Source organism: Panthera leo, chromosome A2 (genome assembly GCF_018350215.1).
Source record: "Panthera leo isolate Ple1 chromosome A2, P.leo_Ple1_pat1.1, whole genome shotgun sequence".
Classification (NCBI taxonomy): Eukaryota; Metazoa; Chordata; class Mammalia; order Carnivora; family Felidae; genus Panthera; species Panthera leo.
Window position 1 is genome coordinate 9,973,179 of NC_056680.1, and position 15,844 is coordinate 9,989,022.

Genomic DNA, 15,844 nt, shown 5'->3' on the forward strand with positions numbered 1-15,844 from the left:
GGGTGTGCAGAAGGGTTGCTCACTTAATGTTGTCGAGGCGACTGGAGTCGGGCTTGAGCACAGATGAGCTCCGGATCATCTTGTGCAGGGTCACCATGAGGAACACCAGGTTCACCTGGGGGTGGGACAAGGGGAGGGGCTAGGCTACACGTGGTACTGGCTAGGCTAGGGGTCCCTCCACCTCCCATTGTGAGCTCCTGGCCAAGTCTTCGTCTCAACCCTCCTTCTTCAGGGCTGCCTCTGCCAATGTACCTGTGCTCAGGTGTCTGCTGACTGGTAACAACTGTTAATGTGGCTCCTGCTGCTGGGAGGACAGGGCCCACACCTGACACAGGCAGGGGCTCAAATCACAGTGCCTGGATGGATGGGCCTCGGTGCTGGAGCTTTACGGACCTGCTATGCTCTTGTCCTCTTGGTTGGCTGCTCGGTTTCGATGGTGGTCAAACCAGCCCTCTCAAGGCTCGGGGGGAGTGGGGGGTGCTCAGGGGTCAAGGCTAGCTCGCATGAAGAACGGAGACGTGGTACTGGCGGGTACCACCTTCCTACTTACCACGATAACAAAGGAGACTGGTCCGATGAAGCTCCAGATGAAGTAATTGTCCACTCGGAGCCAGCAGCTATAAAGGAAGTGGGGCTGGGGTAGACAAGAGGCGGGAAAGCCCTCCCCCCTCCCCAATCCTAGTCCCCAGGGACTCTGCTGTGGCCTTAGTTCTCAGGAGGAGGGAGGCCAGTGCCCTGAGGGTCCTGGCCTAAGAGGTACTGCTGAGCAGAGAGCCAGGCAGGAGGAAAGACTTGTCGGGGTGGGGGTGGGGGGAAGAGAGGAGGAACACTCACGCCTTCTCGGTGCCATAGCTGCGGTAGTCGATGGCAGCCGCGATGCCCACCACCAGTGCCGGGAAGCAGTAGCCCCCCAAGTAGTAGTACTTGGTACGGGAGTACTCGCTCTCAAACACTTCCACCAGCAGCAGATAGAGGTGCACACCCTCCAGGCACAGCCAGGAGAAGGCGGCCAGGAAGAAGTAGTGCAGCAAGCCAGCGAAGATGGGGCAGGCGATCTGGGGGCAGCGGGGACGGGGACCACAGGTGAGGAGCCACCCGGGACGGCGCCGCCTCTCCTCCCGCCTGCCTCTGTCCCTGAGCCCCAGCCCACCTCATACTGAGTCTTGTCGATCCCCACCAGGAAGAGCAGCTCAGCCAGGAAGAGGTTGATGCACAGGTTCTTGTGGATGGTGTTGCGGTCGGTCTGCAGCCCCCGCAAGAAGCAGAAGGTAGAGATACAGATGGCCAGGCAGACGAGGGAGATCACGATGCCCACCCAGGTGATGACCGACAACAGCAGCTCATTGATGCGGCCCTGGTACTGGGGGATTGGGGGGGGGGGGCACTCAGCACCTGTGGCCTTTATGTAGCCAGGCTCGCTCTGGGCTCAGCCAGGTACTAGTGGCGAGCAAGGCCATAGGTCACGGGCACCACCAGTGCTGCCCATCTGGCCTTCTGCCCCCTGGCCAGCTCGCCGGCCCCCACCCTTCTGCGACTGGCACGCTCACTTCCTCATGCTCTGGAAGGCTTGTGGAGAGATGACGAAGGTGACACCGACTTGCTTCTCCAGAGAAGGGAGAAGGTGGGACCGTGACCAGAAAGAACCGGACATACGGCCTCATGCCCCAGGCAAGACTGCTGGCCCCCCTCCTGCCCACATGCCCACGAAGCTGGCCTTCCCTGCACTGGCCGTGCAGTGCTCTCTCTGCCATGCAAGGCCAGGAGAGCAGGTGGGCCTGCCCAGAGGAGCGGAGCGCCAGCCAGCTTACGATCTCGTGGTGGGCCATCAGCACGGCGAAGTTGGTGAGGTGGCTGCAGGCACACGTGGTGTGGGTCTTGTTGGACTCCACCAGGCGGCAGCCCTGGGTTGACCAGTAGCCCAGCATGGAACGCTCCGAGTAGTTCCAGAAGGAGCAGTTAGCATTGAAGTGGTTCTTGGCCTGTCGTGTGGTGGCGGCCGGGAAGTCAGGTCCAGGGAACCCCGTTCCAGCCCCCACACCCAGCTCCCGGGATGGTGACAAGCGTGAGAAAAGGGGCCGGGGCTCCAGGTGACAGTCTGGGGTCTCCGGGGACAAATGGCCCAAGCTGTTGAGGTGGAGGCCGGGGGACCGGCGTCCCGGAAAGGGATCGTAACTTGTTCTTGGGGTGGGTGAACACAGAGTGGGGAGAATATGCAGGCTGGGGACATGGAAGGTGGTGGGACCCCCACAGAGGGAGGGGGATGCCTCAGCTCACCTCCAGGTGGGCCACGGTGAAGATGACAGGGTCCATGAGAAAGACTCGACTGGACTCCTTGTTGATGGACGCCGCGATGACCTGCGAATTCACCACCAGGGAGGCGCCGCCTGGGCCACCTGTACCTGCTTCACCTGCCAGCTTCACTGTGGCGTTCTCGGTGGACAGGAAGAGACCCAGATTGTTGTAGAGGATGAAAACGACTTTGACTACACCTGGGGACGATGGGCATGGCAGGGCGAGCCATCAGTCCTCGGCCAGCATCCCCGCCCCCCCCCCCCCCCCCCCCAAGCCACACCGGCCAGCAGGACCTCCAGAGCAGGACCTCCAGAGCCAGGCTGTGGCCCAGGTGAGGGGGGCTTGGGGAGCCCTTCTGTGTACCGTTGTTCAGTTAGTTGTAAACGGTTCCAAATGACAGGGCAGTGTCCCCAGCCCCACCTCATTTGCTGTGTTACCTTGAGGAAATCCCCGTTCTCTGAGCCTTAGTCTCAAATGGGACAGACCTCCCTGAGCTATGAGAGTAGGCTGCTTTCACACAGGAGTGAGCCCGGCAGACTGCAAAGTTCCTGTGCTGTGGGGCTTTGGGGGGGGAGTGGGGGTGGGAGGGAGGACTCCACGAATCCCCTGAAATATTATGCTAGCTTGAATATAGGACAGTCTTGTGTGTTGTGGGTCCCACCCTTTTCTTGGATTCTTCAAAACCACTAAAATTTAAGAACTGATGTTTTTTGCCAGTGAAGCAGGGATGCCAGCCCAGGGTTCGGGCACTGACCGTTGCGGCTGTTCTGCTTGATGGTATTGGCGGACAGCTGGATGGAGTTCTCGCTTGGGTACTCCTGGGGGAACACCAGCTCCTGCACTTGGCCCTCGGTGTTGAGGACTGTCACCTCCAGGACTGTGGGGACAGGGGATGGCAGGACAGATGTGGCTGCGGTCTGTCCCCAGTCCAGAGGCCCAGCTATGGCAAGAGGCCCAAGGCCAGGGCATCCCCCATGGTCTCTGGGCTACAGCCCTCACAGTTCAAGATTTGCACCTGAACTTGCCCTGGTCATGACCGCAGCACTCACCCACATTCTGCTTGGCAGCCAGGAAGCGGGCGGGCTCCCTGACATTGTCGGCCAGCAGGAAGGCACCCTCCTCCAGGACATCCAAGAGCATGGTGGCTGTGTGCACCTGCTCCGTAGCATTCATGTCCTTCCAGGATTCCAGAGCCTCTGGCCGCAGCAGGTTGTCCACAGTCTCTACCACAGCCTACACAGGCGAGGGGGTGGCATTGTGATTCCCCCCACGTCCTCCAGTTCCTTGGGCTGGGCTCTGCATCCCTTCTCTCAGCCTCCCTCCCCAGTGCTGCCTGGGGCGTGCCCAGGAGCCATGAGGGCTGTCTCACCAGCTCTCCCTCCCCTGCTGCTCGGCCTTGGCCAGCAGGAGCCCTCTGGGCCTCACCTTGATGTAGTCTTTGCAGGTTCTCTCCCGCTTGTGCATCTGGGAAAAGAGAGAGAGGTGCTGTCATTTCCCTCCTCCCCCCCCCCCCACCCCCACGCTGACACGTCCGGGCCCCAGATAGGTTGCTCTTCCGCAGCTGTTACCGACCCAGGGCTGGGCCATGAGCAAGACCTATTCCTAAGGGACCCCCAACCCTAAGGACCGTCCAGGGCAACTCGAGAGGGAGCTCCAACATGCCTAGGACCGGTCCTCTCTGACCACCATGGGTGGCAGTCCAGCTTGGAGGTACCAGGCTGGCTCTTCTTGAACCCTCAGGGCACTGCCCCACCCTGTTGGCCCCCCTGCCACGCCCCACCTTGTTGTAGTTCTTGCCAGCTGACTCGCGCTCAATGGGCCGCAAGGCCTGCAGCTGGGCGTCCAGAATATCCAGCAGCTGCTCCATCAGCTTCACGGAGGAGGACACGTCACCCGCGTAGATGGAGCCTCGGGTGTGACGGGCTAGCTCACTGGCAATGTTGGCCGCGTTCTCCCCACTCTTGATCTGTGTGAGGTGGGAGTAGGGGCCCCCGGCTACCTCAGAGACCATCCTGCTTCCCACATGTTCCCTTTTAACATGCCCAGCCTGCTTGGCCCCTCTCCTCCCTCCCTCGCTCTCTGGCCTCTTTGCCCTCCCCGTCCGTCTCTGTTCCTGCAGTAGGCCAGGGAGGGGACCCCACACAGTCCTGGCTCCCAGACCTGCCGGCCTATTTGTCTCCCCAGTTGCTCTACTGCCCCCAGTGCGCCTCGTGCCCGGCCACCCAGGGCCCAGTGTGCAAGCAAATGTGCCAGTCTGGAAGGGGCAGCTGCTGCTGGTACCTTCTGGGCCACCTGGTTGACCCAGGGGGAGGTGCAGTTGCTGAGGTCAGGGCCCCGGGGGTTCCAGAGCCCCAGGGCTGGTAGACACTGGAAGGAGGCAATTCCTGCAGGGACAGACAGGAACAGAGAAGGGAGCCACAGGGAAGGAGAGGAGAAGGGGCCACAGCAGGGAAAAGAGATAACAGAGGAGAACAAGTAGGTGAAGGAAACACGGAAGACCAGACATGAAGAGGGCCGGACAGTCAAGAGAGACATCACTCTGAGGTGACATAAGCCACCCCTCACTTCTCAGCTCCCCCTCTTGGTTCCTCCTCCTTCCATCTTTGCCCACCAGAAATGGAACTTTCTAGCAAAGTCCATCTTGGAAGCCCTCCCTCTCCCTGAAGCCTCTTCAGACCCTCCCCTTAGACTGCTCCACTTGGAGGATGGGGCCCTGCCCCGCCCCCCCCGCCACAGGGCACTCGAGCTGCTCTCTGTGCTGCTGCTACTGGCTGCTCCAGGGCCCAAGTCACCTCCTGTGGGCTCCCTTCACGGCCTGCCCGGCACTGCAAGAGGGGACAGGGCAGGGGGACTCACTGAGCTGCTCCTGTGCCCTGAGAGCACAGCTGCAGAGGTCAGGCGTGACCCCTGTCCTCAGAAAGCCCATGCTTGGGCGTGGAACGTGAACAAGGGAGTGTGCCTGGGCCAAGCTGAGTGGCGGACACGTTCCCGACCCCTTCCCCGGCCAGACCAGATTTGGCCACTCCCCAGGCCAGCCACAGTGAGGCGGCCACAGCCTCTGTACTCACCTCGGGTCCCCTTGGGGCAGGGCCTCTCCACCAGCATGCCCTGCTGGGTGGCCGGCCACTGGACCCGCCGCACCTCTCTAGGTTCACAGAAGAGCTCTGGGGACACGTGCAGGTTGGGGGCTGGGGGCCGCCGGGTGCTGGGAGCTGGGGCTGTGGCTGGAGGCAGGTCAGGTCCCAACTGGTTGATGGCACCCACAGGGTGTGTGGTGAGGGGCACCCGGCGGAGCGGGGTGGTAGCTGCGGGCGAGGCCGTGCTGGTGAGGGGTGTGGGTCGGGCTGTGGTGGTCGTGCTGACAGGTGGGGAAGTGGCTGGGCCTGGAAGCGAAGAGGGTATCCAAGGCAGAGTCACCCCTGTGCCCGGAGTCCTGCCGTGGTGTGCCCAGGCACAGGGTCTCTGGCATTCTAGCATGTTCCCTAAAGTGGGAGGATGTCCTGGTCCCCACTGGGTCTGGGAGATTTCCCCTGGCCTCTCTCTACCCCCAAGACCACCAGAAACATCAAAAGGCAGTAAAAATTCACTTGAGTGTACCCTGAGGTGTGAGAGAGCAACCAGAGAGCGCAGGCCAGGAAGAGGATGTCACAACACAGCCACCTGCCATCCCCGTTCCACTCTCCGGCCTCTGTGACCTGGCCGAATCCCGGTGGAGGCCTCAGATCCCCATTTTGCCAATGAGGTTGGATTAGATGGGGCTCCCTGGGGCTGCTCAGAGCTGGCTGAGGGCAGCTGAGAGAGCAAAATGAGACTGCCCAGGGACACTCAGTCCTGGCGGCTTTACTGACCCCAGGCTTTCACCCAAGATTTTGGGCCCAAAGTGCCCAGGCCCCTGGAACGGGACAGGCGGTGGGGGGTGACTTAGTGGTTAGGAGCGCAGAGCCCTGGATATAGACCGGCAGAGAAGTAAGCACGCCCCTACTACCCTCCCAGTGCTTCAGTTTCCGCACCTTACGTAAAAAGGCAGGAACGATCCCCGCCCCATAAACCGTGACGACGAACCGAGAGGCTGAGACCAGCCTGTCCCGTGCTATTTGGCTTTGACCTCCCCGCTCTCAGCACGCAGTACACCCCCACCCCACGCCAAGCAACCAAGGAGGCAGAGCCCAGGGCAGCCAAGCCTACCCGCACTGGGGTCGGGCGGCCCGAACTCCAGGCTGTAGCGCACCACAAAATAGTTGTTCCAGACGTAAAGCTGGTTGTCGCGAGGGTTGTAGTCCACGGAGGAGACGAACTGGTAGGGGTTGGGGAAGGCCAGGCTCACGGGCTCCTCGCGGTTGGCGTTGGTGTTGAAGGCGTAGTCCACGCGGTTGCCCGCCGCCTCGCTGTCGTCGTCCACGTACACGGAGCGCAGCACGTACAGGACCCCGCACACCATGAAGGCGTTGGACGCCGAGCGCTTGTCGTAGCCGGTCTCCCACGTGCCCTCGAAACGCAGCGTGTAGGGGTTGAGCTGGCTCACCACCAGGCGCCCGTTGTTGCCCTCGGTGGCGTAAATGACCCACAGCCCATTCTCGTCCACAGCTAGGTCGATGTCGGTCTTGCCCCCCCAGCGGTAGGGCGAGGTGTCGTGGTAGTTGGCCGTGTTGATGACCGTCTCCCCGCTCTTGATGCGCGTGCGCAGGTCGTACTTGACGATGTTGCGCGTGCGCTCCTTGTTGTAGAAGACGGCGCCGTCGTAGACCACGAAGCCCGTGCCGTCCACGCGGTTGGGCAGCCGGTAGGTGGTGGTGTGGCGCGCGGCCACGTAGTCCTCCCACGAGGCGTACTCGGTCAGCGTGTCCGTGCGGTAGGGGATCCAGGGCATGACGTAGATACGGTCGCCCGCCTGCAGCGGGTCCTTGCACCAGGCGCCAGACTGGTGTTCCGACTCGTGCGTGGAGGTGGGCTCCAACACCTTCTGCAGGGTCCCTGGGCACACGAAGACTGGGCCGGGCGGATGGGAGGGCGGGGAAGACATGGGGAGAGGAGGCGCAGAGGCGAGGGAGGGGGAGAGAGAGAGGCAAGTTGGTCACGCGGCCTGGGGTAGCCAGGCTGTCCCCTCCTGCTGCTGCAGTCACGGTTGCTTGGTAGGGCTGGTGATGGGAAGGGGGTTTCCGGGCTGGGACCCCTGCCCTGCCCAGCTGCCCCTCTCCCTGGAGAGGTCAACCCTGGAGGCCATTAAGAGCAGGGTTAGTGCGTGGGGTGGTGGTACCCCTCTCCTTCCCTGGCTGCTAGAGACCCCACAGGCTGGGGATAAAGGGTTTGGCAAGAGCCCTCCCAGAGTCGTCTTCGTGTGCCTTAAGTGGGGGCGGAAAGATCTCCTCACTGAAGCCACTGGTGGCTTTGAGGCTGCAGGGACTCAGTGCCCTGCTCCTTTACCATTGTCACAGCCCCCTACGGAAGAGCTATGGGTCGAGGGTCCCATCCTTCACCAACCACACCAGGACAGATTTTTTTTTTTTGAACTCTTTCTCCCCTCTCCCCCCAACCCCCCACAAAAATTGCAAGGTAGAGTGATGTTTCCGTACCCACAGTGGGTGTCAGGAGTGCCCCCCTATTCCAGGGTGGAGGAGGCACCCAGGGTTCCCGATGCAGCCTGTACCCCCACCCCCCACCCAGTACCCACGAAATCAGCAGGTGAGGAAGGGTTTTTGGAAAAATCCAGCCCCTCCCTGATGGTGCCCCGCCCTGCCCCCAGCCGGCAAGGTCTCTCATGGGGTTTGCTCAGCAGCAGACACTGACACTGGTGCACAGGGGTGGGGGAGGTTGGGGGACATGGGAAAGGAGGGGGGCTTCCCGGGAGAGTTGGGGAGGGGAAAGGAGAGCTGCGTGGAGGGAAGAGAGACAAGGTGGGGGGGCCTCGGCGAGGTCCTGGCTCCAAGGGAGGCACGCTGGAGACCACCTGGGAAGAAAGGGTTAGTGCTGGCGAGGAGAGAGGGGTGAGCAGAGAATTCACTCCAAGGCCCAGGCCCGACTGAGGGTCCCTCGGGGGGGCAGTCCCAGGTCCAGCTCAGAGGGGGCAAGGGAGGGAACCAGGAGCTAGGATAAAGACCCAGCCCGCCCCAGCCGGCCCGCCCCCTCCCCTGCCCCGGACCCCGATTTACCTGCGACCATCCCCGGCTCGGGAGGAGGGACCAAGGCACCGCTGATGTCAGAAAGGTGGGGGGCCCCGCCCCACCCCCCCATTCCCTGAAAAGGAGGAAAACCTCAACTGCATCTCGTTGGCCGCCGCTGGCCTGCCCACCCTTGCCCCGTCACACCCCGGTGCCACCTACTCCTAGCCTCCCCTCACCGACCCGGTAGGGATCTGGACTCAGGAGTGGGGATGTCCAGACGCCCCTCCCTCCAGGATGGCCGGGCCTCCCTCTCACCTCCCTGCTGGCCGAACCCACACACAGGCCAGGGTGAGGGTTTGCAGTGAATTCTCTGCTCCTGCTTGGCCTGTCACCAAAGCAGCTGGCCCCAGGGGGAACAGGGAGGGCTGGGACCTGGTGCGGGCTTGGGGGGCAGCCCCAGTGGCAAGAGGGTCTTGGACAGGCACCACTCCTCACTCCCCCACGTCCAGCCCCTTCACCAGGCTTGGGTGGGGGGGGGATGTCCAGCCCTCCCTTCACAGCATCAGGGACGGCTTGGCCCGAGGGTCCCCGGGCACAAAGCAGCCAGGAGCACACCCCGTTTTAGGAGGGGGAGGGGAGCCTGGGACACAGACGTCAGCAGGGACCAGAGGGATCCTGGCTTGCGCCCTAGGGCTCCACCATCTCCTTGTCCCCAGTGCCCTGAGGGGTTGGCCTGCGCCCTGTGTCCCGCACACCTGGCCTCCAGCTTTTTCCTCTGTGCCCAGGTCTCCCCTCTCCCCAAGCCAGGACCCCTGCCAGCTCTGTGGCCCCTGAGCAGATGTGTCTGTGTGTGTGTGGGGGGGGCGGTGGGAGGCCTCAGAGCCTGACCTGGTCAGAAGGGTGTGGAGGAGGAAAACGTGGTTAGAGGTTACCCCGGGGAAGGGGGAGAAGATGAGGAAGGGTCTGCCTGGGGCCTTTGACAGCAAGGACCCCTCCCCAGCACCAAGCTCCCAACACCTCCTCTTCCCTCCCCCCTCCCCCCCACCCCTCCACCCCCCCCTCGAAGAGAAAAGATCCAGGGCTGCAGGGTCCAAACCACCACCGGGCCTGTAAGAAGAGTGTCTCAGGGAGAGAGAGGGAGAGAGTGGCGGGGCAGTGAGGGTCGGGGGCCTGGGCGGGCTGCCCAGGCCTCTCTGAGGTGGGGGAGGGCAGGGGGAGGGGAGCAGCTCGGAGGGACCCCGCCCCACCTTCCTCAAAGGGATGCTCCACAGACCACCGTAATTTCAAGGCAAAAAGCGACCCTGAAAGGATGGCTCGCCCGCGGCCAACCTCAAAGCTGTCATTTCCCCCCAAAATTCAGGGGAGCGCTGGGCCATCTCCAATATCCCACCCACCCTCGAAGTTCTTCGGCGGCAGTGTGCCCCCCCCCGTCCCCGCCCCCAAAACACCAAAGGCCAGAGAGCTCCACCCCACCTTGGAGTTTTCCCCTTCCCCTGCTGAAGGTTAACCCTGCAAGAAATTACGGTGCTCACGGAAGTCCCCAGACCAGGCCTGTACCTCCCCCAACCCCCCTCTCCCTGGTCCTCTAACCAAAACAGCCCAGAAGAAACCCTGACTGCAGCTTTGCAAGTGTTTCAGAACCAGAGAAAACGTTCACCCACCCCGCGCTCCCCCCACAGCGAGGCCCACCCCCACCCCTTCCCCCCCAATTTGGCAGACTGCCCTCCCAGGGCTGGGGACAGCTGACATCCCTCCCCAGGGCTGGGCCCCCGGCTGGTCAAGGATGGGGGTTGGGGGTGGGGGAAACTGGTGCTCCGTGCTCCAAAACAGCTCTGGGCCTTGGAAACGCCAAACCAGAAGGAACTTATGCCACCAGGAGCCCGAGAGATAGAAGGAATCTGCTCCCCCAAAGGAAAACAAAGGTGTCCCCTCCATCCCGCCTCCCCTGAGCCAGACACGTGTTACAAAAGTTGGGGCAGGAAGAAAAGGAGAGAGACCCGGTGCACTCTGCCCCCAGCTGGGAGCCAGACAAGGGGGTCCCTCCCTCCCCTCCCGCCCTGGATGCTTACACACTTCTCCTGAAGGAGGCAAAATAAGTATGAGAGAAGGCCAGGTCCCCCCTGCAAGGGCTGGGACGAGGGAGGAGGGACAGGGAGAGACAGAAAGAGAGAAAAAGAGGCAGAGAGAGAAAGAGAGAGAGAGAGAGAGAGAGAGACAGAAGGTCCTGCCCGTGCTCAGAGAGGAGCTTCCTCGGGTGTCTGGAGGGTGGAGTCGCCCGTGGCGGCACCAGGGCTGGCCCCACCGGGAGGACACCCGGGGTGGGGGGTGGGGAGAAGAAGGGGCTGAGAGGGGAGGGCGGGTCACATAAGTATGGTACAGGTAAGAACAAAGTGTGAGTTAGGGGTTAGCATTGGTAACAGTGCGTTTACCTTTCTGCTCCACTTCTACTTTAAGCATCGGAAGAGAGAGAGAAAACAAATTGAAAAAAAATGTGCAAGAAAAAAAGAGAAAAAAAAAAGATTAAATTGCTTTCGTTTCTCATCTGGCAACATGCCCCCTTTTCCTTCCTTTCCTCATCCTGGTTCCCCAACCCCGAAACGTAGCATCAGCTCAGCCCCCGCCCCCAAGTCCCTTCCTCTGGGGAGGGTGTCGGGGGAGACAGTCACAGGGAGGGGGAGACACGCGAGGACAGAGACCAAGAGAGACACGGGGGGGCGGGGTGTGTACAAACAGGCAGGTGGACGGAGCCCTCAGATGGGTGGGAGCACCCTCGGTGCAGTGGGGGTTGGGGAGGGGGTAGCTTCAGCTGGAAGGTAGGCTCTGGTTAGGGGAGCACCAGGGGCGAGGGGGTGGGGAAGAGCCACACGGGTCCCCTCACACCCTGCCTGCTGCCCTCCTGCTAGAACCAGGGGCCCAGGGGGAGGGGGTTCAGTGCCTCCAGGGGCCTGGGCGCCCCCAGCTGAGACAGCATGCTGAGCTCCTTCCCTTTCTGTGCTGGCCGTGCTAGAGTCCAGCCGAGCTCCCCCAAGCCCTCGCAACCCAGAAGAAGCCAACACAGAGAGAGAGGGCGGCAGAGTGGAACACAGAGTGACGGAGAGGCAGACAGGCGGAGCCCCTGGGCCTCGGAGAGCCGGGTGGGGGAGACGGAGGCAGAGAAGGAAGAGGCTGGGGTGGGGGAACATCACAGACAGCAGGTGGGGGCACAGACACGCTCCCACGCTCCCCAGCTCCCCCGGGGCAAGCCCGTGGCTCCGTTTGTCTGCCCAGCACCCCCACCCCCGGGGGGCCCGGGAGCCAGGAGCTCCCTGTCTGCTGCCCGGTGGGCGGGCGCACCTAGGGGAGGAAGGGGCACGGTTAGAATGTGCTCAGCTGCAAGGCAAATCCAGCGTTAGTCGGGCCTGTCTGGATGTGTGTGTGTTTGTGTGTGTGTGTGGTGGGGGGGGAGTCCCACACACCCACTGCCCCCTCCCCACGGTGGGTCCCTACACCCTCCCCTGACTCGCCCGCACCAGCACTGGGGTCACCCCAGCCTCTGAAGCGCAGGGCCAGATGGCTGCCCAGGCTGCTCCCCCTTCAGGCTCTGTGTCCCTGGCCCCTCAGGAACTTCTGGCCGGGGCCTTGCTCCCCTGCCGCCTCTCTAGAGGCACAAGCAGGGAGTCCGCAGGGGAGTGTTTGGCTTCCTTCCCAGCGCCTCATCCAGGGCCTGGCACACAGGAAGTGCTCAGCTTCCTGAGGAACATCGCGGGACGAGTGAGTGCCCGCCTTCCTGTTCTCTGGCCTAGCTACCCTCACCCTTGTTAACTGCAGTCCCCGCCTCTTCTGGAACCAGGAGCTACACCCCCACACCCCTGGGTCCTGCCTGTCGAGGGCACACACGGCCCCACGTGTCCCAGACACATTCACTGCGCGTCCTGTCTCCCCCGGGGCTCAGGCTAGCTCTCTCCCCCAGGCCGGAGCTGCCCATGCTTGGGCCATCCAGGTCTCTGTGGGTCGTGCCCCCTGGCCCACCCTCGGGGGCCGGGGGGCGGTCAGCTTCAGGAGGCCCGTAGGCCTCTTTCCTCCCTATGCTGCGTAACTTTTTTCCTGCCTCTTCACCCACGTGGCGTCCACTTGCTTTGGACTCGACTTGGATCAAGGTCTTCTTTTCCTGCCCTTTATCTCACCTACCTCAGGAGGAGTTGTGTTCGTCACTAGTCATTACATTTGGTTTTGATTACCAACGGCAGTAATATTAACCGGTAAAACTCACTACAAGTAGTCACAACACAAGCAATGACTACCAAGTACCGAGCACTTGGTAAGTGACTAAGTGCCAGGAACTGTGCTAGGAACTTCCCAGGTAGTTTTTCAAGAGCCCTGTCTGCGGATGGGGAAGCTGAGGATCAGTGAAGTGAAACGACACCACTGAGGCCACTGAGCAGCTGGCAGAAGCGGGCACCGTCTCTCTGACACCTATGGTGCGGGGCGCACGAGGCGCTTCACCCACATTCTGTCTACTGCCGGCCGCATCCCTGGGAAGGGGCCCCTCCCGCCATCACAGACGAAGGTGCAGGCTAAGCTGGCTCGGAAGGGCACCCGTACCCTTGCTGAGCACATCCTGAACCAGGCTCGGGTCTGGGCGCTGGGGCATGAAGACGAAGCCTCTGCCCTGGGGGAGTTTACACCCGCACCTGCCACACGGAGCCAGCTCTGCGGCCAGCCTCAGGTCAGGCGTTTCACACACACCGTCTCCTGGACTCTCGCCTCCTTTGGCCGCAGCTCAGAGAAGTTAAGTCATGTGCTCAAGTTTCAGAGTCAGAAAATCCAAGAACCAGGCTGAGCCGCAAACCCAGCCTGATTTCCCTGCTGTGCAATGCTCCCAGCCTCCCGCCTTCCTTCCCTGCTGCCCCAGCCACGGGGGTGGATGGGCAGTGTCCCCAGTGCTGTGGGGAGGCTTCAAAGATCAGATGGGCGTCCCCCTCAGGTGGCGGCTGGAGGCCTCCGTTGCTGAAAGGAAAGGGTGAGGAGTAAAAGAAGGTTATGGAAGCACATAGGTGATCCTGTTTCCCCCGGCCTGTACGCCATCACCTGCGAGGAGAAATCAAAGGTTGAGGGGGACGGCTGGGGTGGGAGGGCAGAGGAGGGAGAGTCACAGGGCCTCCTGCTCCCCTGCCCCTGCCCCCCACTCTCTGACACTCTGGTGGCCCTGCCTCCTCCCCCATCTGCCCGGAGGCCCTACCTCCAGGTTGGCTACATGAAGCTGGCAGGGAGAGGAGGGGAATGGATGATGGGGAGAAGGGAAGGGAGAGTGAGGGCAGGAAAGAAGGGCCATGTTAAGAGCAGAGCGCTGAGGAGGAGAGACCCTGTCTTTGTTTGCTCCCTTTGGCCAGAGGCAAGAAAGCCAGGCCCCTGGCTCCCCAGATCACCCTCCTCAGGCTTCCTGGGTGGGGGGGCACTCTAGTCCAACATGGCAGCACTTCCCTTGCAGACAGGAAGGGCTACCATGGTAATGGGCAAACTAACCAAGAGATAGTAGCTGAGGAAGATGCCCCTAGTCCTTCGAACCAGATCTGCCGCCAGGCCTCAGACGGTGGTCTGCCTCTCTATGGGTTTGGAGTCCAGCTTCCAGGACTGGGAAGGGGCAGGACTAGGAGTATGTGAGCAGTGAGGGCGACGAGAAAGAGGAGAGGGAGTTGAGAAAGGAAATGGAGTGAGTGAGAGGGAAGAGCAGGCGTGTAAGGGGGGGTCAGGAAAGGAAGAGATGTGAGAGGAGGAAGGAGGCAGAGGGGCTGGAGGGCAGCAAGGCCCAGGCCCAGGGAAAAGGAGACTGATAAGTGCACCGACCATTGTTCTGGCCTTGAAGTGTTAAGTGAGCGAGGGGCATGCGCAGGAGCAGGGCTAATGGGCCAGAGTAACGAGAGTTGGGGAAGGTGCCCTGGGGATGGGGACAAAGTCTGTGAGGGTGGGGGTGGGGGTGGGGCAGGTACCGAGTGTGGACAGAGGGGCTGGGAGAAGAAAATGTGTGAGGGAGGGAGCAGGGCCGGCTGTCCCCCAAGTACCTGGTCCCGACTCGGCCCTGTGCGTGTGTGTGTGTGTGTGTGTGTGTGTGTAAGTCAAGGTGTCTCCTCCTCGCTTGCTTCTGGGAGGGGGAAGGGCCCGTGTCCGCACAAGGAACAAGATGACTCACTGTAGGGGACACAGTCGTACTGCACCTCCAGGTACTTGTAGGTCCCAGGACAGGGGTCGGGAAAGGCGTCAGAGCCGGCAACCACCACGCACTGGGTGCGGTTGTTACACCTGAGAGAAGAGACAAGGAGCTGAGATAAGACAGGCCTAGAACTGGGGGGCGGCATCTAGGGCCGGGAGAGGAACGCGCCCCCCCCAGGCTGAGAAGAAACTCTGGCGACCAGGGCCGGCGGCCTTGTGTGGGCATCGTGTCCCGTTTCCTGCCTGCTCTCTCTTTCCCACCACACAGGTTTCCTCTGTTCTCAGCCTCAGGGCTGGGCCAGAGCTGCGCCCCAGAAACCGCTTCCCCGGCTGCCCTTCGCCATTTTCATCCCATCGGAGGGTCACGCCCGCCGTTACATCCTTGGCGTTTTTCCCGAATTGACCGTAAGATGCGAGGCCACACGTGCGGGGACGAGGTGGCGTCTCCGCCAACGTGCTGCTAACGAGACGCTCACGGCGCCCGTCTGCGTCCACCTCAGGCCACGTCTTAGGCGTACGTGTCTCGGCCTTTGGACGGCGCCGCTGTGACCACGTGCAGGTAGGACACGGGCAGTCTCTCGGCCTCGTGCGGAAGCCACTCTCAGTTCCCCCAGGGGACTCGGGAGTCCCCACCCACTGCCCGGGAGCCTGGCTAGCACGTGAGGGGACTCCCTAACGACAAAACGAGGTTTCTCCTCTGCTGTCTCTCCAACCAAGGTCATTAACTAACGAATCTGCTCACTCCCACCCACCTCATCCCCCTGGCTCAAAAAACAGAGCGCTGGCCTCGGAAGGTTAAGTAGAAGGTTGCCCAGGACCCGGCAACTGCACCCCTAGCCGTGTTCCCAAAGACCCGGAAGCGGGCGCTCAAACAACTGCTTGGACGCTCACGGCAGGACCGCCGTCGCGAGAGCCAAAGTGGGGGAACAGCCCCACCGTCCGCTGACGGATGAACAGATGAGCCAAATGTGGCCGGTCCGTGCCGTGGAACATTATTTGGCCGTAAAAAAAAAAAAAAAAAAAGAGAGAGAAGGTCCGGGGCGCCACCGTGTGGCTGAACCCCGCAACGCTGTACTGAGCAAAAGAAGTCAGACCCAAGAGGCCACGTCTCAGATTCTCTCTCTACGAAACGTCCGGAGCAGGCAAATCCAGAGAGACAGAAAGCAGGTGGTGTCGAGTGGCTGGGGGCGGGGGGGGCAGTGACTGGATGGGGTTGCCCTTCGGGGGTATGGAGATGTTCCGGAACTAGACAGGGGTGGTGGCGCACG

The 15,844-nt window shown here is 62.0% G+C and overlaps 1 protein-coding gene across 7 annotated transcripts in view; it reads right to left on the reverse strand.

The window, feature by feature from the left end:
* ADGRL1 (adhesion G protein-coupled receptor L1) overlaps window positions 1-15,844 on the reverse strand; it is a 44,197-nt gene that overhangs the window by 7,113 nt on the left and 21,240 nt on the right. For 4 of the 7 annotated variants that reach the window (XM_042928674.1, XM_042928670.1, XM_042928671.1 and 1 more), the window contains exons 4-18: window positions 14,557-14,666; window positions 10,820-10,834; window positions 6,478-7,278; window positions 5,361-5,675; window positions 4,573-4,676; window positions 4,073-4,258; window positions 3,718-3,756; window positions 3,342-3,525; window positions 3,047-3,169; window positions 2,275-2,489; window positions 1,809-1,979; window positions 1,151-1,360; window positions 835-1,055; window positions 551-617; window positions 24-115 (exon numbers count right to left, since the gene is read on the reverse strand). In XM_042928674.1, the coding sequence (XP_042784608.1) occupies window positions 24-115; window positions 551-617; window positions 835-1,055; window positions 1,151-1,360; window positions 1,809-1,979; window positions 2,275-2,489; window positions 3,047-3,169; window positions 3,342-3,525; window positions 3,718-3,756; window positions 4,073-4,258; window positions 4,573-4,676; window positions 5,361-5,675; window positions 6,478-7,278; window positions 10,820-10,834; window positions 14,557-14,666 (2,853 nt within the window). Of the gene's footprint in view, window positions 1-23; window positions 116-550; window positions 618-834; window positions 1,056-1,150; window positions 1,361-1,808; window positions 1,980-2,274; window positions 2,490-3,046; window positions 3,170-3,341; window positions 3,526-3,717; window positions 3,757-4,072; window positions 4,259-4,572; window positions 4,677-5,360; window positions 5,676-6,477; window positions 7,279-8,438; window positions 8,524-8,705; window positions 9,379-10,819; window positions 10,835-14,556; window positions 14,667-15,844 lie in introns of those variants that run through there. The other 3 variants (XM_042928673.1, XM_042928675.1, XM_042928672.1) reach the window with 3 other exon arrangements.